Source organism: Hippoglossus stenolepis, chromosome 8, assembly GCF_022539355.2.
Source record: "Hippoglossus stenolepis isolate QCI-W04-F060 chromosome 8, HSTE1.2, whole genome shotgun sequence".
NCBI classification, from domain to species: Eukaryota; Metazoa; Chordata; class Actinopteri; order Pleuronectiformes; family Pleuronectidae; genus Hippoglossus; species Hippoglossus stenolepis.
Window position 1 is genome coordinate 27163495 of NC_061490.1, and position 22554 is coordinate 27186048.

General features: G+C 42.1%; 1 protein-coding gene across 3 annotated transcripts; it reads right to left on the minus strand.

Moving 5' to 3' along the window:
* Window positions 1-449: 449 nt before the first annotated feature.
* Window positions 450-19676, minus strand: trim33l (tripartite motif containing 33, like). 3 transcript variants are annotated; one of them, XM_047340918.1, is made up of 14 exons: window positions 19544-19676; window positions 14813-16119; window positions 13946-14078; window positions 13717-13843; window positions 12910-13026; window positions 12722-12836; window positions 12451-12597; window positions 11419-11530; window positions 6959-8646; window positions 6646-6836; window positions 5611-5722; window positions 5429-5485; window positions 1691-1822; window positions 450-1273 (listed from the first exon to the last, which is right to left on the minus strand). In XM_047340918.1, the coding sequence occupies exons 1-14, from the start codon at window positions 19563-19565 to the stop codon at window positions 1043-1045; spliced, it is 4491 nt and encodes a 1496-aa protein (XP_047196874.1). In that variant the 5' UTR covers window positions 19566-19676; the 3' UTR covers window positions 450-1042. The 3 variants fall into 3 exon arrangements, with proteins under 3 accessions (XP_047196874.1, XP_047196875.1, XP_047196876.1); XM_047340919.1 differs by lacking the exon at window positions 12451-12597; XM_047340920.1 differs by lacking the exons at window positions 450-1273; window positions 1691-1822 and adding an exon at window positions 2355-2486.
* Window positions 19677-22554: the final 2878 nt, after the last annotated feature.

The window sequence follows — 22554 nt, forward strand, 5'->3', positions numbered from 1 at the left end:
CACTGTAATAAAATATATATTATGTTAATAATAATAATCATTATTATAAACAAATATAACAATATTTTGTTTTTCCTCAGTTTTCAGACAAAAAGTAAAATCTGTAAAAATTGGTTTTGTCCTGTTTCAATGTTATAAATAAAGTTTCCTGGACTCAACTTGAATGTGTTTGATAAAAGTTAGTTTTTATCAGAAATAGACTGAATATATTGATAATTGTCATTACAAGTTAGAATTTGTTGATTCTTTTCCTGATCAATCCATTGTTTTTTTTATCAATAACTTCATCGTAACATGACTTTGATTTAAAAACTCAGCTGATTACTTCAGTTAGTTCCTCTTACTTTCTTACTTTACAGTAACTAAAGTGGAGACGTTCATTCTGAGACCGAGATGTAAAAATGTTTCAGTGTGACGTGAACTGAGGTAAAAGAAAAGTACTTTTCATGTGATGACAGTTCAGTTTATTTGTTCTAATCTGTATCTCAGTGGATCAACTGGTCAAACCTGAATCATCAGAAAATGAAGTTATTGATCTGTTCAGTTTAGATATGATCAGCGGCTCAAAGGGTCTTTGAACAGAGCTTCAAAACATTTTACTTTAACATTCATGAAGATCAACTGACTGAAATATTTATTATTGGTGATTGATTGTTGCATCACAGTGAAAAAACTGCTTGAACAGTCAGCTGATCATTTCTATACAAACACATTCACACATAACAGATTATAATTATAACAGATTACAGGTCATAAAGTGATGCATCTGTTCACTTACAATCTTTGTTAGAGCCAGTCTGAAAACCTTCAGACTGAAGTAACGAACATAATGAAACCATCTCTTAAGATCAAAAGTATCAATAACGTTCAATATGAAATCAATAATCAATAAATGAACTCTTAAAACTGAGAGTCTGCAGCTCCATGGCAGGAAGAAGAAACAGTTTTAACGCAGATGAACTTCAGTTCCCACAATTTCTGAGTTTGTTCCTTTATTTAGGTTCAATATCAGTAACACTTCTAGAGGTCGACTTCTTCTGTGTTAAACATCCATCTTGTCCGTCTTCGTCCTCTTGGGTCCTGGGTGTCCCCTCATGTCTAGTAACTCCCTCAGCCTCTTCCTCGTCTTCTTCAGCAGCGACTCACTGGTGGAGCCACTCTCTGGATGACGTTGGTTTGAATCCAACTTCTTCCTGTTTGTTGGACGAAGCTCTGAATTGAAGGTTTCCATTAATTTGTTCCGAAAACTCTGACGTAGATTCATCAGGTCGTCCTGAAAAACAATGAAGTCTTTATATAGTCACTGATCATCTTTATATACAGTCACTGATCATCTTTATATACAGTCACTGATCATCTTTATATACAGTCACTGATCATCTTTATATACAGTCACTGATCATCTTTATATACAGTCGCTGATCATCTTTATATACAGTCGCTGATGGTCTTTATATACAGTCACTGATCATCTTTATATACAGTCACTGATCATCTTTATATACAGTCGCTGATCATCTTTATATACAGTCGCTGATCATCTTTATATACAGTCGCTGATCGTCTTTATATACAGTCGCTGATGGTCTTTATATACAGTCACTGATGGTCTTTATATACAGTCGCTGATGGTCTTTATATACAGTCACTGATGGTCTTTATATACAGTCCCTGATACAGTCTTTATTACCTGTGAGGACGTCCTCTGTCTGAATAGACTCCAGACGTCACGGACGAATTCTGCAGGTGTTTGATAAGCAGGAGGACGATGGAGAGTGAGACGCTCTGACATCAACATCAGACGAAACCAAACACAACCGACCTGAAAACAAGATAAAACTCATCAGTGGTGAAAATTACTCTCATATGTTCTGTTGGAGCGCCACTTAGTGGATAGACCAGTGCGTACTATGGTGGGCCAACACCATCACTGTCTCGGTAATAGGTAATGTGAAACACTGCCGGATCACGTATTGTGTGATACGCCGAGTCTAGGATCAGTGTTAAGATAATGAAAACGGGCAGTGTGCATTGGACTTCTGGGGTTTCATACTACTGGACTACTTGGATTTAGGCTGAGTATATACTTTAAATAAGCTTCTCTACTAGAATGGGTTAGGGTTAGGTCTTAGGTTAACTAGATTGTTTGTTTGTACTGTTTTGTCTTACCTTGAATTGTATGAGGTAGGATTTTGTTTCACTCAAGTGTTTGAGAGTTAGAGAAAACCAGTTCGAGTTAAAGTGCTTGAATTTATTCCAATTCTGTTAAGTTCTACTTTACTTTCTACCTTTGAGGTAAATAGACTTTGTCCATAATCAGTTTTTGGTAAATTAGGAGATTTTGTGAAACTCACCTCTTCACTGATTAAGTTTCTCTTGTGTTGAACTCTGCTGAGTTTCTATTGCTGGGCCTTTACCACCTGGTGCCTGATTGACTCATGAGCAGGGGGTGTGGTCAGCACAGCTGTAGCCAATCATCGTCGACTCTGGTGTAAAACCAGGAATTGTTTGAAGCGTCAGATGAAGACTCGGAGGACAAAGACAAAGGAGGATGAAGACAAAGGAGTCTTTCGTTGGAGTCTTTCAGGGGAGGAGTTTATAACGCTGATCTGTTTCCTTTTATTTGAATATGTGTTTACTTTCCGTCCCTGTTCACATATCTACTCGTAGACACTATAGGCCTCGCACTCGTTCACACCATTACCGTAACCTTTCCTCTCCTATCTACCCCCCGTTCCACACATACCCAACACCTTGCCACAGGGGGCCTCTGGAACTGCCAGTCAGCTTCCTGCAAGACGGACTTTATCTCTGGCTTTGCTACCCAGCATCGCTTGACTTCCTCGCTCTCACTGAGACTTGGATCACACCAGACAACACATCCCCCCCAGCTGCTCTCACCCACACACCCAGACCCACTGGTAGGCTAACCCTAACCCTCTTGGAAGAATTCAATGTCCTCCTATCTAACATCCCAGAAATGGCCCTCCACTTGTCTTTCTGGGTGACTTCAACATCCAGACAGAGAAGTCATCTGACCTATTACTTTACTTTCTTCCTTTGCTCTCTCACTCAGTCCTTCCAGAAACTTCTCTACCTCTAACCTCACTGTCTCCCACTTCCTGTCTCTGACCACTTCTTTATCTCTGACTCTCTCTACTGACAACCCGACCACATCAACAGACTCTGTACCTGCTCCCTCCTCTCTGACCTCCTCTCTCCCTCTCTCCCTCCTCCTCTGTTTTATCTCCCTTCCACTGACTCCTTCTCACTCATGCATCCTAACTCTGCCACAGACTGTCTCCTTTCTACTCTGTCCTCCTCTCTCCCTCCTCTCTGTCCTCTTACTTCAGGCCGGAGCCCAAGTCCTCCCCAGCTCCGTCTGACTCGAGCCGACCGAGCCACTATGTGAGCATCACAAAGGAAATGGTGAAGATCTAAACACCCTGACGAGCTGCTCACTGATCAGTCTCCTCTCTTTTCTTTCTCTGTCTCCAGTTCTGCAGCCAAAAGCTCTTTTTACCAAACTACAATTCAATCCTCATTTTCAAACCCCAAAAACTCTTCTCCATCTTTTCCAACCTCCTTGACCCCCCAGTCCCTCCTCCCTTCTACCAAGCCACTTTGTCAACTACTTTACAAAAAAGATAGATGACCTACGCTCCTCATTCTCTAATCCTCCTTCTATAACTACACTTCAATCATCTTCATCTTCATCCCCTTTACTTTCCTCTTTCACCCCCCGTCTCCCAATCAAGTTCTTACCTTGGTAACCTCCGCCCCCCCGACCACCTGCCCCCTTGACCCCATCTCACATTCTCCAGTCTATCGCTCCTGACCTTCTTCCTTTTCTCACCCATCTTATCAACACTTCCCTGTCAACTGGCTGTTTCCCTAACTCTCTGAAGGAGGCAAGAGTAAACCCTCTCCTGAAGAAACCCCCCCTCGACCCGTCTGAAGTAAACCACTACAGACCTGTCTCTCTTCTTCCCTTTGTTTCCACAGCTCTGAGCGAGCGATCTTTAATCAACTCTCCTCCCATCTCCACCACAACAACCTTCTGGACCCTCACCAGTCTGGTTTCAAGGCCACTCGACTGAGACGGTCCTCCTTGCTGTCTCTGAGCAGCTTCACACTGCTAGAGCCGCCTCTCTCTCCTCTGTCCTCATCCTTCTAGACCTCTCTGCTGCATTTGACCCAGTGAACCACCAGATCCTTATCCCCCTCAGGACCTGGGAGTCTCAGGCTCTGCTCTCTCCCTGCTCTCATCCTACCTCAACGACCACACTACCAGGTAACTTGGAGAGGATCTGTGTCTGAACCTTGTCCTCTCACTACTGGGGTCCCTCAAGGTTCCGTCCTGGGTCCCCTCCTCTTCTCTCTCGGCTCTGTCATTCACTCACATGGCTTTTCCTACCACAGCTACGCTGATGACACCCAACTAATCCTCTCTTTCCCTCAATCTGAAACACAGGCAGCAGCAGGAATCTCTGTCTGACTGACATCTCTCAGTGGATGTCTGCACACCACCTGAAACTTAACCTTGACAAGACTGAACTACTTTTCCTTCCAGGGAAAGACTCCTCCCACCCACGACCTGACTATTACCTTTGACAACTCTGTGTTAGGCCCCCAAGACTGCTAGGAACCTGGGTGTGACACTCGACAGTCAACTCTCCCTCACACCAAGACTACTGCCCCCCCCTCCTGGCAGGTCTACCTGCTGCTGCCATCCGACCTCTGCAGCTCATCCAGGAAGCAGCAGCTCCACTGGTCTTTAACCTGAGTTCACTCACGCTCCTCTGCTCCCTTCACTGGTTACCAGTGGCTGCCCACATCCATTTCAAGACATTGGTACTTGCGTACCGTGCCGTGAACGGATCGGGTCCAGTCTACATCCAGGACATGGTCAAACCTTACAACCAAGCCCGTCCACTCCGCTCTGCATCAGCCAATCAGCTGCTCCCTCACTGCGAGGGACAGCTGTCACTCAACAACATCACAACTCTTTGCTGTCCTGGCTCCTAAACGGTGGAACGAGCTCCCCAATGACACCAGGACAGAAAGTCTACACATCTTCCTCCGCAGACTAAAGACACATCTCTTCAGACCACACCTTGGATTAAAAAAACAAACAAAAAGAAAATACTATATATATATTTAGTAGCACTTACATATAGCACTTTTTAGTTTGGCCTACTTGAAGCAAATTGTACTTGATTCTTGTTGTTCTGGGATTCTACCCTCATGGTTGATGCACTTATTATAAGTGGAGCTTTGGATAAAAGCGTCAGCTAAATGAAATGTAATAGATCAGTGCGTCTTTGGTTAAAGACTCTTCAGTGGTGAACAGTGCCCTCATATGTATGAACATAAGATTCGCAGTCACCAGACACAGGGTCCACAGTGTCACTGTGGATGAACTGACCTTAGAGAGCCGACTGCAGCCTTCGACCTTCAGGTGCAGCAGCAGACTTTCACACCTCTGAAACAAAACAACAGTTTAAAACACAGCGTCTGCAGCTGATACCAGAAAACTAAATAAATAAAGTATTTGGTGCAACTTCAATAACTGATGGGAATATTAGATTGGTGGGTGCAAACTCTGACCCTCTGGTCCAGTAGATTGAGACAGGGACCCTGAGGACTCTTTGGTCTCTTAGAGCTGTAGGGGTCTGAAGGGTCCGACAGGTCCTGACATAGTGAACAGTTCCACTCTGTCCTGTAAGACAAAGACGAGGGACGAAAAGACACCGTATATTATGATTTGGCGCTATAGAAATAAAATTTAATTGAATTAAAGTGCATAATCCAGCAAAACAACTAACTTCTTTGTTCTGAACAAATACTCTTCATTTATGAGATTTTTAGCTGCACTGAGCAATGCTACAAGATTATGTTGTAAATAAGGTTGATGGTTTCACTGTCATGGTGTAGACAGACAGGCTCGGTGCAGGGGCACCTTCTCTCAACAATATGAAACGCTTCCTTGTGTCCAATTATCTCCTCAGATGACTCCTCATGTCACGTGGATGACACCCAACTATTCCTGCCAGAAGACCCAAGGTCTCAACACAATCTGTGACATATATACAAAAATGAAGGAATGGCACCTTCAACTAAACCTCTCCAAAGACTGAACTCTTCATCATCTTGGCCAATGAATGACATCATCCTCATCAGAATCACCTCTTCTTCTCTCACCTCAGCCAAATCATGAGAAATGAGTCATGTTTGATGAGCAGGTCTCCAGCTCCTAGTTCAGACCATAGTTCTCTTGTCTGACTCCTCCCTTCATGCTCAGTGATACTCTGACAGGTGATCCAGCAACTCCATTGATGACCCCTGACCTCCAGAATCAAACTTACTCACTATTGTTAACTCTGTCTACAGAGAGCAAGACAATCTCTCTGTCTTTAATTAACTCCTGAAGCTCCTCTCCTTTCACCTCTAACATCCTTACATGACCTGACTGTGACTTCTTCACCTGATCTTCTACTCTTTGTCTCATTGGATGGATACAGCTCTCCTACTGAAATGAATGTAAGTCACTTTGGAAAGAAGCATTTTCCAAATGAAATTGTAAATGTAAATATGTAAATACTGTAGAAATCACCAAACCTTATGAGCTTCACTGATTCTTACCACATGTCAGGTCCAACAGGGGGAATATGACAGTCTCTGTGGTATCCTCGACCACAGGATGAGCAGATTATTGAACTGTTATCAGATCCACATGCTGAGCAGTAAACTATCTCTAGCGTCACAGGAGACTCCGGAGACGAAAGAGGTTCTGTGAAATCCCCAAAGTCATCCGAGATGTCACTGACGTGGGACTGAAACACAAGAGAGCAACGGTAGTCTCACCTAAGTGGTTTAAGGTTAGCTGGTTAATGTGTTAATGCTGCCTGGTCCAGTTTATTGGCTCAAACATCATGACTGACACGTGACTTCCTACCTGACAGTCCTCATCCAGCTCTTCCACGTAAATCTCATCGTCAGCATCTCTGGCGACAACACCAGGGAGCGAACGTTGAGTTGGTAGCAGGGACAATGGTAGTCTGCTCAGAGACACTCTGGGCTGACTGAGGTCCCGCTGTCCAGTCTCAAAGCTCAGTTCTTCAGTATCTGTTGCTTCAGGTGGAGACAATTTCCCTGCAGGTTCAGTTTCTTCACATTTGGCAGACATGTGTTTGTTTTCTGCAGGGAGACTGGAACTTAGCATTGGATATGCAATTCGGAGCAGGGACAATGGCAGTCTGAATAGTGACACTCTGGGCTGACATTTGCTCAGACAGAAGTCATGCAGTCCAATCACAGAGCTCAGATCTTCAGCAGTTCTGTCTGTTGTTTGAGGCCGTTTCCCTGTAGATTCTGTTCTTTCAGAATCAATGAATGTTGGTTTGTTAAAGTTTGGTTTGTTCTTTGCAGGTTCCGTTTCCTCAGATACGATGAAGGTTGGTCTGTTGAAGGTCGATTTCTTCTCCTCGAGTTCAGTTTCCTCAGATACGGTGGATGTTGGGTTGTTTTCTGCAGCTTCAGTTTCTTCACACAGGGTGGAGGTTGGTTTGCTCTCGGCAGGTTCGGTTTCTTCCGACACGGTAGAGGTTGGTTTGTTTTCAGGAGGCTCTTCCTGCCTTGTTGACATCTGTTGCACTGTGTGATCACAGGCAGAGTCTGCCACTGCCTTCACCACCGGAATCTGCCGGTGTTTCACAGAGGAGGAAAAAGGTATCTCATACCTTTTACCGTATGTGTCACACATGAGAGTTAGTTGGGCCGGAGGTGCAGAGCTTCTATCTGTCAGATTGTGGTGCTTTGGCAGCACTTTGTGTCCCTGTCCAACAGATCGAGAGTTTCCTGCAGAGGACACAGGACGTATCCACTGACTGAGTGAGGCCTGACGGCTCTCTGCTGGGACCGACTTTCTGCCCAGAAGCAATGCAGAGTTTCTCTCAAGGCCCAAGTGATTCTGTTGTTTTGGCAAATCCTTTCCTATCAATGTGTTTGTTGGTAAGGTCTCTGCAGGTAAGGTGTTGGCCTTAGTCTGACTGAGCATCAAGGGAAACTGAGGCATGACTGCGGAGACACTGTGGGGCCAGCAGGGCACCTGCTGCACAATCTGAAGTTTGGTAAGCAGTGCGGTGGAAGGCTGGTTCTGATCAGAAACACTTGTTTGTTTCAGAACCAGAGATGGTTTGAGGACTGTGCCGCACGAAGATTGATCTGTCGACTGGAAAAAATTGGATGTGATAGGCTTCAGACTGACTAAAGAAGAAACTGGCAGGACGTGATTCAACAGCATCATTAGGTTTGGGTTTCTCTGCGAAGGAGACCCTGACTCCAGAGTTGAGGAGGACAGAGGTGGGACATGCTTGGGGTAGGTAACTGCAAAGCTTGTTGTCACAGGAGGGATGGGCTGGTTGAGGTTTGGGCCGGAGGAGGGAAGAAGACTCAACTGAGTGGACGACAACTGTAACAATGCAGAAGAACCGCTGACTGAAATGGGGGGAACAGTGACACTGGTGGTAGTGGTTTGGGGATATGGGGGCATGCTGGAGGGTGTAGGACAGGTTGAGGTGGGAGGAGGATTCCGATTGGAGGTTTGTGAGATGGAGAAGGGAATCTTCTCGACTTCAAGTTTACCTGGAAAATAAAACAATAACGTGTCAGCAGCTGATATAACCAATCCACTGGTTGATATTGGAATGTGCTTAAATTAACATCTCATTGTTTCTGAAATTAATAAATGGAACAATCAAACAACTGGAGATTTAAAAAAATCTTTATGAATAACTTGAATAGAAATTTCTGATTCCAGCAGTTGAACTGATCCTGAGTCTGGTGCAGACATTTTATTTACAATATATATTATAATAATAAATGTATACATATTTATTCATTATTATTATATTTATATATAATATATAAATAGGGTTAGGGTTACCCTAACCCTAAGTTCACATCACATCAGTTCTGTGATGTTCAAGGCTAAACACACGTTACAACATTTGAGTTTTAAAACTCATCATTGTTGCGATGGTTACTCCTAGCCTCTAAATCAGAGACTTGCCTTAACGCTGCTGGTCTCGTTTTATTTTGAAAATCAATCAATCAAATTATATTTTCAATATTCACAAATCAAAATTTGTCTCATAGGGCTTGAAGGGATAGTTCATAGAAAATGGAAATTCCGTACTACTCACCACTATGCCGATGAAGGGGGGGGGGGGTTTGAGTCCACAAAACGCCTTTGGAGTTTCAGGGGTAAACTGTGTTGCAGCCAAATACAATACAACTGAAATCAATCGTGACCGATTCTTCAAACGTAAAAAAAATAAGAGAAACTTAAAACGGCTAAAAACTTGGTGTAAATGACCTCGTTTGGAGTTGAATATGAATGTTGGGGCTTGTGGACACTTGATGATATCACAGGAGCAGAATGGAGACATGGTCAAACCTTACAGCCCGTCCACTCCGCTCTGCATCAGCCAATCGGCTGCTCCCTCACTGCGAGGGACAGCTGCCACTCAACAACATCACAACTCTGCTATGCTGTGTCCTAAATGGTGGAACGAGCTCCACAATGACATCAGGACAGAAAGTCCACACATCTTCCTCTGCAGACTAAAGACACTTCTCTTCAGACTACACCTTGTATAAGAAAATTATAATATATATATTTAGTTGCACTTACATATAGCACTTTGTAGTTTGGCTTTCTTGAAGCAAATTGTACTTTCTTGATTCTTGCTGTTCTGGGTTTCTGGGTTTTTTCCCTCATGGTTGATGCACTTATTGTGAGTTGCTTTGGATAAAAGCGTCAGCTCAATGAACTTTAAAGTAATTTAAAGTTGGTTTTTTTCTGTTGTTTTATTACGTCTGAAGAATCAGTCACCAGTTACTTCAATTGTGTTGGATTCTGCTGCAGCGCTGTCCCTGAAACTCCAGAAGTGTTTTGTGGACTCAAACACTTCAACCCCCCCTCCATCATAGTGGTGAGTAGATAAGTGAATTTTCATTTCTCTGTGAACTATCCCTTTAACTGTGGGGTTGTGTTTTAGTCTGGACGAACAGAAACTGAGATTTTTAAAACGATGATGCTGACGCCCACGTTCTCTTCCTGATTTGTACTTATCAGTCACATGACTCGACGACCAGCGGTGAACACAAAGCATCGCTAACACTTCCTGTCAGTAACAGCTCCACCTCGTCGTCGCTCAGACAAAAGAAAGACAGAGAGAAGAGAAGTGCTCAGTGCATGATGGGAGTTCTCCAGCAGTCTAGACCTACAGCAGCATAACTAAGGGATGTTTCAGGACCTGATCCAGAACTATGGGCTTTATCAAAGAGGAACGTTTTAACTTTAACCTTAAATATAGAGATGGTGTCTGACTCTAGAACCCATAGTGAGAGCTGGTTCCACAGGAGAGGAGCCTGGTAGCTGATAGTTCTACTCTTACAGGCTCTAGAACCACAAGAGAACCTGTGTTTTGGGAGTGCAGTGTTCTATTTGGACAATACAGTGTTTTGAGCTCTTTGATATATATATCAATCAATCAATCAAATTTTATTTGTATAGCCCATATTCACAAATCACAATTTGTCTCATAGGGCTTTAACATGGTGTGACACCCTCTGTCCTTAACCCTCAACAAGAGTCAGGAAAAACTACTAAAAAACCCTTTTAACAGGATAAAAAGAACGTAGAAACCTCAGAGACACATGTGAGGATCCGTCTCCCAGGACAGACAGAAGTGCAATAGATGTCAAGTGTAAAGGAGAACATCATCATATGAAGGGCTTGATTGTTAAGGACTTTATATGTGAGGAGCAGGATCTTGATATTCAGAGTTTTACAAGGAGCCAATGCAGAGAAGCTAAGAGCAGTAATATGATCTCTCCTAGTTCCTGTCAGCACTCGTTCATTTTTAATGTTCATAATACTGTGCAGGTGGAAGAAGGCTGTCCTAGAGACTTGTTTTATATGTGGGTCACATGTCCTGGTCCAAACTCAAGGTTCCTCACAGTGGAGCTGGGGGCCAAACTAACACCAAGGGGACTATCTGGTCACACTGTGTTTCTCTCAGATGTTTAGGGACAATTACAATGAGCTCAGTCTGAATTTAGAAGTAAGAAGTTCTGGGTCCTCCACACCTTGATGTTCTTCAGACGTTCCTGAAGTTGGACTAAGTGATTAGATTCATCAGGCTTCATAGATATGAACAGCTGGGTGTCGTTTTCACCATCACTGTTTCTCCTTCAGATAATTTTCTGTAACTAAGCAACCAACTACTTCCTGTTTACACCACATGACCAGTGTACATAAATGTTCATGAGACATGTTTTCAGAATGCTTTGGCCACCACTGGTACTGATTATTTCCACATATAAAATTATCAGATGAACACAGCTCACCAAAGTTTAAAAGCGTTTCAAGAGACTGGCGTTCGACGATGACCTGCAGCAGCTGCATGGTCTCAGGAGGAGACCGGTCCTGATCCTGAAGATCCTTCAGCTGACACTTCACCTGCAGAAAGAAAACAATAACAAGTGGTTGCTTACCTCTGTTTTGTTTACAACATTTTTTTTATTTCTACTAAATCATTTCTAATCAGAACAGAAACAAAAATAGAATCACAGACTAGTGGTTGTTCACTTCTACCAACTAATTTACTTTCAGTTTAAATCCTGACTCATGTCATAGTGAAGACTGAGGGAATTTAATAAAAGGGTTTAAAGTCTATTTTGTCAAGATGAGTCAATAAATTCTTCAGTTATGATTAAAAAATGTGCACTGTGCTTTTCTTCCAGATGTTTCTGAGATCATGTTGATGATCGCCGGAGCAGATACGTTAACGAGCTCAGGGAGAAAAGAGCACAGTTAGGCTCCGCCCACACTCTTGCAGCATTTCCAGCCTTGATGCTAAAACTAATTGTCAGTAACAGTTTCAAAAATGAATCATCGCTGTTCCCCATTCGTAGTATTTTCTGTAACTAAGCAACCAACTGCAGAGGAGACAATCTACTTGGGAGGCGGCTGTGGCTGGGGGGGTGGAGCCTAACCAGAAGGTCGGCGGTTCAATCACAGTCTTCCGTGCACAGTCTGCATGCCGATGTGTCCTTGGGCAAGATACTGAACCCTGAATTGCCCCAATAGAAAAAGTGCTGCCCATAGATGCACCGTATGAATGTGTGTGTGAATGAGTAATTGGCAATAAACTGTTAAGAGCTTTGAGTCATGAAGACTAGAAAATATCTTTATATAAATACAGAACATTTACTTCCTGTTTGCATCACATGACCAGTGTGCGTGAATGGTCATGTGTTCTCAGGTGTGTTAGTGTGGACGGAGGTTATTTCTGATCCGGAGCTCAAGCACTCATCTGGACGGTGGTTTTCATTTTAAAATGAAAACGTAGATGCGTGAATGAAGGGCCAGGGTCTCACCTGTGTGCAGCATCTGAACAGGCTCTGCAGGTCCTGGACGTTCTGAGCTCTATCTGCGCTCTCAGTCACCAAAATCTGTTTCTTCTGCAGCTGGTTCAGTTTCTCCATCTGCTTCTGAATCGAGTCACTCTCACTCTTCAACTCCCTCTGCTCACACACCGACACAAACTCAATCTTTCATTACAAAAACTTCATTGATCATAGTTGCCAGTTAATTTTCTATCCATCAGCTGGTCATGGGATCAGCAGTCTGCAGGTCATGTGACGTTACCTTGACCTCCTCCATCAGGTTGTCCATCCTCCTCTTTAGGAGCTGAGCACAGATGTCGAACGACTTCTTCAGCTCCGCTTCCAGCTGAGATTCACCTTCCTTGATGTGCTGCAGCCTGAAATACAACATACTTATATTTACAGCTGCTTGTTTCCATGGAGACGGCAGACAGAAAGTCAGGACCGTACCTGGTCTGCATGTCCTTCAGACTCCGACTCGCTGTGTCTCTCTGCGCTCTGATTGGCTGAGTCCAGGTCACCAGCTGCTTCTTGGTATGGTTCAGAGCGTCACTGACGAACAGATACCTGAGAGGACGAGACGCAATCAGCTGATCTGAGAGTCATCGTGTTCTTGTTACCTCAGAATGAGCCTTTACATCTGCAGAGTCCACCATGTTGGGGAAGTTTAAATCAATGTCTGGTTGGTGAAGTGGATCTCAGCCTCTAACTCACCCAGTACATCTCAATCTCTCTGTTTGCAGAGACTCCGACTCCTCAGAGTCAGAGTGTGTCCTCAGAGTCAGAGTGTGTCCTCAGAGTCAGAGTGTGTCCTCAGAGTCAGAGTGTGTCCTCAGAGTCAGTGTGTGTCCTCAGAGTCAGTGTGTGTCCTCAGAGTCAGTGTGTGTCCTCAGAGACAGAGTGTGTCCTCAGAGTCAGTGTGTGTCCTCAGAGACAGAGTGTCCTCAGAGTCAGTGTGTGTCCTCAGAGACAGAGTGTCCTCAGAGTCAGTGTGTGTCCTCAGTCAGTGTGTGTCCTCAGAGACAGAGTGTGTCCTCAGAGTCAGTGTGTGTCCTCAGAGACAGAGTGTCCTCAGAGTCAGTGTGTCCTCAGAGTCAGAGTGTGTCAGAGGCCACATCATGGGATTCAAACAGAGGCGTCTTCACTTCCACGTCTTAAAGAATAGTAAATGGTCTGTATTTATATAAATGGACAGACAATAGAAACACTGCTGAAGGAGCCGTGTGTTTTATTAAAGCGGCCGTGGGGGGCGTGTACCTGTGGTTCATGTGACCAATCAGCTGACAGTCTCGACAGGTGTACTGGAAACATGTGCGGCAGAAGAGTTTGAGCGGCTCAGACGGGTGGAGTCTGCAGAACTTGGTCGGAAGAGTCGAGACGTTTCCTGAGGAGACAAACGAAGACGCTGAGCAGGTGAGAGAGAGAACGCCCCCGATCCTCAGATACAGGAAGTGACATCAGCAGCTTGTGGGGGGGGGGGGCTGACCTGGCGGCTGGTTGAGGATCCGGTGTGATCTGGTTACTGTGACTCTACGATGAGCCGACACACAGTCGTCACACAGAGCCTCACCACAGTCCACACACCAACATCTGGAAGAGGAGGTGTCACAGCTGCAGCACTGAGGAGGTGGAAGAGGAAGAGGTGGAAGAAGAGGAGGTGGAAGAGAAGGAGGAAAAGGAGGAGGAGGTGGAAGAGGAAGAAGAGGAGGAGGTGTAAGAGGAAGAGGTGGAGGTGGAGGAAGAGGAGGAGGTGGAAGAGGAAGAAGAGGAGGAGGTGGAAGAGGAAGAGGTGGACAAGAAAGAAGAGGAGGAAGAAGAGGAGGTGGAAGAAGAGGTGGAAAAGAAAGAAGAAGAGGAGGAGGAGGAGGAGGTGGAAAAGAAAGAAGAAGAGGAGGAAGAGGAGGAGGTGGAAGAAGAGGAGGTGGAAGAGAAGGAGGAAAAGGAAGAGGAGGAGGAAGAGGAAGAGGAGTTGGAAGAAGAGGAGGAGGTGTAAGAGGAACAGGTGGAGATGGACAAGAAAGAAGAGGAGGAGGTGGAAGAGAAGGAGGAAAAGGAGGAGGAGGAGGTGGAAAAGGAACAAGAGGAGTAGAAAGTGGAAGAGGAAGAAGAGAGAGAAGAGGAACAGGAGGAGGAGGGGGAACGATGAGACAGAGGTCAGACGTGACTAATGTTTAACTGGAGACACAGGAAGTAAAATGTGGATTTTCTGCATAAGGTTCCGGGTAACAATAATATTTGATCAGTTATATACAGCACATGAAGTTTATACTATACATACAGTATATACTGTACTACATACACCACCCTGTCTTTTAGTTTGAGTTAAACCAACTGTGGATGTGACTCTGGTTACCTGCTGATTGAGGCTGTCTTCTGTTGTCTCCATGTTGGGGACAGAACTGTCTCTTGATGGCTCCATGTTGGGGACAGAACTGTCCTCTGTTGTCTCCATGTTGGGGACAGAACTGTCTCTTGTTGTATCCATGTTGGGGACAGAACTGTCTCTTGTTGTATCCATGTTGAGGACAGAACTGTCTCTTGTTGTATCCATGTTGGGGACAGAACTGTCTCTTGTTGTATCCATGTTGGGGACAGAACTGTCCTCTGTTGTCTCCATGTTGGGGACAGAACTGTCTCTTGTTGTCTCCATGTTGGGGACAGAACTGTCCTCTGTTGTCTCCATGTTGGGGACAGAACTAACTCTTGTTGTCTCCAAGTTGGGGACAGAACTGTCCTCTGTTGTCTCCATATTGGGGACAGAACTGTCTCTTGATGGCTCCATGTTGGGGACAGAACTGTCCTCTGTTGTCTCCATGTTGGGGACAGAACTGTCCTCTGTTGTATCCATGTTGGGGACAGAACTGTCGCCTGTTGTCTCCATGTTGGGGACAGAACTGTCTCTTGTTGTCTCCATGTTGGGGACAGAACTGTCCTCTGTTGTCTCCATGTTGGGGACAGAAATGTCTCTTGTTGTCTCCATGTTGGGGACAGAACTGTCTCTTGAGGGCTCCATGTTGGGGACAGAACTGTCTCTTGATGGCTCCATGTTGGGGACAGAACTGTCTCTTGATGGCTCCATGTTGGGGACAGAACTGTCTCTTGATGGCTCCATGTTGGGGACAGAACTGTCTCTTGATGGCTCCATGTTGGGGACAGAACTGTCTCTTGATGGCTCCATGTTGGGGACAGAACTGTCTCTTGAGGGCTCCATGTTGGGGACAGAACTGTCTCTTGATGGCTCCATGTTGGGGACAGAACTGTCTCTTGATGGCTCCATGTTGGGGACAGAACTGTCTCTTGATGGCTCCATGTTGGGGACAGAATTGTCTCTTGAGGGCTCCATGTTGGGGACAGAACTGTCTCTTGAGGGCTCCATGTTGGGGACAGAACTGTCTCTTGATGGCTCCATGTTGGGGACAGAACTGTCTCTTGATGGCTCCATGTTGGGGACAGAATTGTCTCTTGATGGCTCCATGTTGGGGACAGAACTGTCTCTTGAGGGCTCCATGTTGGGGACAGAACTGTCTCTTGATGGCTCCATGTTGGGGACAGAACTGTCTCTTGATGGCTCCATGTTGGGGACAGAACTGTCTCTTGATGGCTCCATGTTGGGGACAGAACTGTCTCTTGAGGGCTCCATGTTGGGGACAGAACTGTCTCCTGAAAGACAAAGATACTATTCAGTTGAAATGTAAATGTCTCATGACTGGTTGATATGTGTAACAGTCAAACTAAAGTCAACACTGAACTGTCTGAGACAGAAACAAGGGTGAAGCTGAACAGAGACACAAAGGGACAGAGAGACAAACACATCTCTTGGGAAAATAATTTTTAGGGCTTAAGGTATTTTTCCGCTGCAATACCACGAGTGACCACTTGTGTGCAAGGATGAGCAGCGTGTGTGTGTGAAGTTTATTCATCTGCAATGTTCACGTGGTAAAATGTTTCTTTATTTTGTCCTTCACTGTATTTAATGTCCAGCTGTAAATAAATGTTAATCTTGTTGTTTAATAACTGATGTTTTTAATTATATTAACTGATGTTGTATAAATGATGTTGTGATTTGAAGTGAAGACGTTCGGTGTAACTAAACTTCTTTCTTTATTTAAATGTAAAACTCAACAAATCCAGAGGCGGAAACAGAGACAGCTCCCCTTCAGAGTAAAAGTTTCTGGTTGTGAGGCTGCATCGGTGGATTGAAGGAGCTGAACTAAATCAAAAAAACATGTCGCCTAAATAATGATGATAATAATAACTGGTTATAGAGTTCTACAGATCATTGAGGAATTTTTGACCATCCTCACACATTACAGTATATGTCACTATATATTATGTATAGTGTATATTCTATCTGTACAGGAGAATAGAGCCTGTCTGGTTCCACAGATCCTCCTTCTCTCTCTAAGCAGAACCAGGATCAGGTTATAGATAAAGGACCAACAAACAGGACATTGTAGTGTCTTCACTCAGGGACGTTCAGATCTAACTCCGATGCTCCAGACAGAGAGGCACCAACTTCAACTCTTTAGTGTATTTCACCAGTGGCTAGACGTAGGACCTCAATGGGCCTCATTTACGATCCCCTATGCACGGTTCAAGCACAGATTTGGGCGTACGCACTGTTAATGAGTGAGGCCCATTGTGATTTAGGAATCCCTTTAGGGGATAGACTTTAGGCTCAACTATCCAATAGGATGCGAACACCTACATGTAACATATAGAGTGACAGCAGGTATAGCCATTCATGGATGTGCTGTTGGAATGGGTGACGCAAGTAGAGGGAGATGTACTGGGAGGCTGTGGGAGACAGTTGCTCATGTTACTCTGTTAATATACGTTTGTATATTGATCCACCTTCTGGTCTCCTTGATGCATCAAGTCTACATTAAAACCTTCTGCATAAGACATCAGCTGCTGCCTGAGTTCTCCTTTCACCAGCTTCCAGAAAACTTCCAGAACACTGATCTACAGTTTTATTTGTGACAACTGAAATAGCTGTTCTTATACTGTGCTGCGCTAAACACCCTCTAGTCAGAGAACTGGTGAGATCTGGTTCTCAGTCACCTATGTACACACGTCTTTTCAAACACTAGATACCCTCACTCACGAAGGACCCCCTTCCCTATGCTGCTGTAGCTGAGAGATATCGTTTTTTTTAATGGGTCTTAAGTAGAACTGTGAGGGATTTTATCATTTAAGACTTTTACTCTTGGACACCTTTCTAACAACATTAAAAACCGGTAAATAATAATAAAAATTAGTAAACAACAATAGAAATGAATAAATGACCAACAAAAGCGATTATGATAAAATGATAAATGAGTGTGAAAAATATTTTTAAAAACCTGATAAATGATTAAGTGATTAAATGTAATACAAATTGATTACAAATGATTAAATGATTGATTTATAAATGAGCTAATACTTCATCTAGATAAGCAATAAACACAAATCCTTCTCCTTTCACATTCTTTCACTGTGATTACAACACATACTTGTTATAAGCTGATACCACTGGTGTCTTAACTTAAGGATGAAAACCTTCATCAACAAACACATGAATATGCACTCTAGTATTATCTTAACAAGTTCAGTAAAGTTGGAAAGATATTCACAGATTCGGACTTCCCGGATCAATAAGTCATAAGCGAAACGTTGTTGAAGAACCATCGCTGCATAATTCCCACCGTAGTAAGGTGGACAACGGGCTACAGGCCAGTTTTCATCAGTATGATTCGTCCTCCGTGATGGACACAGGACATTGGTGTCTCTGTACAGGCTGTGAGACGAGTGCGCAGGGACCGTCTACAAAGTGCAACACCGAAAAGAGATATTACACAAATATTCAATAACTTCACTGTAATACTGTATATTCTCACCAAAATCACGTCACAGGTCCAGGGAGTCCTGCTGGATATGCTACAGTACTTAGTTGGACAACACCTGTCAAAAGTGATTCTATATGATCTCGCTTATTGGTCATAAAAACAAAGGGAGGTTCACAACTAATTATTTCGATAAAATGTTTTGATTGTGGGACTGTAATGAAACAATAAACTGTTCAGCGTGAAACCCACTTTTCAACTACTGACCCCTGGGAAGGGCTCCTACACCAAACGTTCAGCCTTCCCAGAAGAAGTAGTTTAGATGGATAAGATGGATTATGTGTCTGAGTCATTTTTGCACGTCTATTCATGAAAATATGAAATAACATTAGGTTCTGGTTTGTGGAAAACAAATATGGCACATTCTTACATGGCTCCAATGTTGAAGAGATTCTGATTAAAATTCAACAAAATTGAGAAATACATTTTCCGTTTGTATTGCATAACCATCAAGGGTCTCCTTGTGTTTGATGTGTAGTTGGTGTCAATACACTTTCTTAAACAACTTTAAGACCATTAAAACGAAAGAAATTTTCCAAACTAAGTACTGTAGCATAGCCAGCAGGAGACCCTGGACCTGTGACGTGATTTTGGTGAGAATATACAGTATTACAGTGAAGTTATTGAATATTTGTGTAATATCTCTTTTCGGTGTTGCACTTTGTAGACGGTCCCTGCGCACTCGTCTCACAGCCTGTACAGAGACACCAATGTCCTGTGTCCATCACGGAGGACGAATCATACTGATGAAAACTGGCCTGTAGCCCGTTGTCCACCTTACTACGGTGGGAATTATGCAGCGATGGTTCTTCAACAACGTTTCGCTTATGACTTATTGATCCGGGAAGTCCGAATCTGTGAATATCTTTCCAACTTTTCTGAACTATCTTAACACAAGATAAAAATAAATGAAAACACACTTTCAGTCTTGTTTGTCTCATTCCAACCTTCTTTGGTCAGACCAGTTCTTGTCGGTGCTGCTTTGGAGATCTTCCTCCTTTAGTTTGAGGGTTAACCCTTTGTTTTTTATTCATAACCGTCTTTCATACGACAAATAGGAAAGGTCCTGAGACCAACCCACACTATTTAATAAAAGTAAAGTGACAAAGCAAATGAAATAGTTTAATTTAATCCTATCCTTCCGACAACATCGATACAACACTCGCGGTATTTCCTGTCAATCCGCTTCTCGGACTCACCTTCACTTCCGTGTTTTTTCATCAAAGTGGAACAAGATAAAAGTCAAAGATGAAATTTTGTAGAAAGTAAAGAAACGTGATGTTTTCATTTCCGCTATTTCTTCTTCTGTCTCTGTCCTCCTTCTCTTCTTCTTTGGCTTTTATAAAGAAGTGCGATATAATCTTTGAGGAGCGTACCGCCTCCTGCCGGAGCGGAGTATGTACTTCTCCTCTTTTCTTTATCTGTTTATTTTCTTAAAGTCTTTTTTCCTTTTTCTTCTTCTTCATACATGTTTTTTTTTTGTAATCTACTTCCTAAATTAATCTCTGCTGTGTTCGTCACATCTGAAGGTTTTAGTTTGAAAAGGTCGGAACACAAATAAGATTTGAATATAAAATTTTGTCGGACTGTGATTTGTTTGGAACTTTCCCTCATTTCGATAATTTTACAATTAACTAACAACATTAGTCAAATTACCTGCTCGAGTCCCTGAGGTGAAGTTATAGAAAAACTCACCTCATCTGTGTTAAATCAAATAACATTAAAAGTTACATCAATGAATAAAAACAAAACAAACAGAAGAATAAAGATCTTAATTATTTCATGTTTTTATTAAAAGTTTTCAAGGAGAAAATCAGAGAATAAAAACTAACATAAAAAAGGAAGAGGAAATCAGCAGAAGGTTCCTGAGACTTGATACCACACCTTTATCACCCTCATAAAATGTATACCCTATATATATAACATCTATAGCTATATATAATATTTATAAGATAAATAAACTATATATAACATCATAACCTATATATAACATCTGCAAGCTATATATAGCAACTTTATGCTATATTTAACATTTATAAGCTATATATATAATCCATGAGCTTTATATATAGCTTTATGCTAAACATAACATCTATAAGCTATATAACATATAACATATGTAACATAAACCAGTTCATCTAGTTATCATATATCGTCCACCTGCCTATTACTCATAAGATAATAACTTATAGATATAAGAACATGTCTGATGGAGATGAAGGAGCAGATGAACTGAGGAGTTCCTGTCGGTGATGGTAGAAGATGTGAGGAGACATGTTGTGTATCAAGAAGTCTGGTTGTAACTACAACCTGTACGTTACATATGTAACATCTGTACCCTACATATATATATCTAAATATATAACATCTATAATCTAGGTATAACATTTATAACATGTTTGACCTCTATTAAGGATAGCTATATAACCTGCATAACACCTACAGCCTATAAATAAGCTCTGTAACATATCCAAACTTTATAATATCTATAACCTCTGTAACATCTATAACAACATATAATCTATTTAACACCTATCTTTAACCCAGATATAATGTATATATAACCTGTTTGTGACCTGTATATAACTTAAAAATCATAAATATACAATCGGTTTATAACCTGTTTGAAATTAATATATAGCCAGTATATCACCTGTGTATATCTGTATATGATGAATATATAACCTGTATAAAATCTGTATATCACCTGATCTTTTGTTTTACATCTGGACTCAGTTTCTTTATTTGACTGAAACATTTTCTCTTTGAATTCACAGATGATCATTTTACACAAATTGACTGTAATTATGCACTGCTCTGCTGCCGAGGAGGAGGAGGAGGAGGAGGAGGAGGAGGAGGAGGACATTTATAAAAGAGCCACACTTTACTGATAAACAGTTGATGGATTCTGACTGAGGTGAGTTTCACATGAATTGAATTGATTTCATCATCAGTTACTCAGATAACAAACATGTCTGATGTGTATTATTATTATTATTATTATTATTATTATTATTATTATTATTATTATTATTATTATTATTATTATTATTATTATTAATATCAGATACACGATAACTAACCTGCACTTGTTAGTTGGTTCATTGTTTGTTCTTTTATCTGATCTAACATGTGTGGCTGGTCAGAGCTGAATGTTCAAAATTTACAACAATAAATGTTATATACACATACACACACACATATATATATATACAGTATATATATATGTATATATATATACATATATATATACATACATATATATATATATACACACACGTTTATTTTCATAGCATAATACGCTAACATCCGCTGGTGGTCACTAACAAACGATTACATCAACTGGCGGTAAGCATTAATTAGTGCGGCAGAACGTACATTACGTATTCTCCATCTTGTCCTATGTTCAAAAAGGGAAAGTGTTTAGTTTAAAAAGGCAAAGAGGTAACGATGTCCGATGTACTGAGCGGCCACATGGCTTTCATAGTTCTGCCATACAAGCCAGTAGCCAGTCGGCCTGTATCATTGATTAAAGCCCAAAACACTTGATAGCGCTAATGTGCACAGTTATGTCCCTAACATCCGCTGGTGGCCACTAACACCTACTAACATCTTCTGGTAGTTGTTAACCTAAATTGTGCAGAAGACCCAAGGGATTTCATCCTCTCGTCCTATTCTCTCAATAAACACACACACATATATTTTCGTAGCATAATACGCAGCTCAACGTTCTTTGTAATAGAAGGAAACAGAAATAAAGATTCTTGAAGAGAAAATATTATTTGAATGAACACTAACCCTATGTGAAAATAAAATATCACTGGGAGATAAAGAGATGATACAGGTGAAAACACATGAAGATAAAAAATCAAGACAAGTTTAAAAGAGATAAAAAAAGCATAAAAGTTTATTGAAGATTTTATACGAGGTTGACGTTGTACAACATCTATAACCTGTACATCTATAACCTGTACATCTATAACCTCTGCTGTCATACTTGTCACACTGAGAAGGATCAGTGAGGTCACGGTAAATCAGTGGAACACATCAGATCCCAAAATGTGCTTTAAAGATAAATAAATATATATATATATATATATATATATATATATAAAACTGAGTGTCGTCGACATAAAGAAAATATCTGCACCATGATTCAAATCCTTTAGTCAAAACAGACGCATAAAGAGAGAGAAGAGTAGTGGACCAA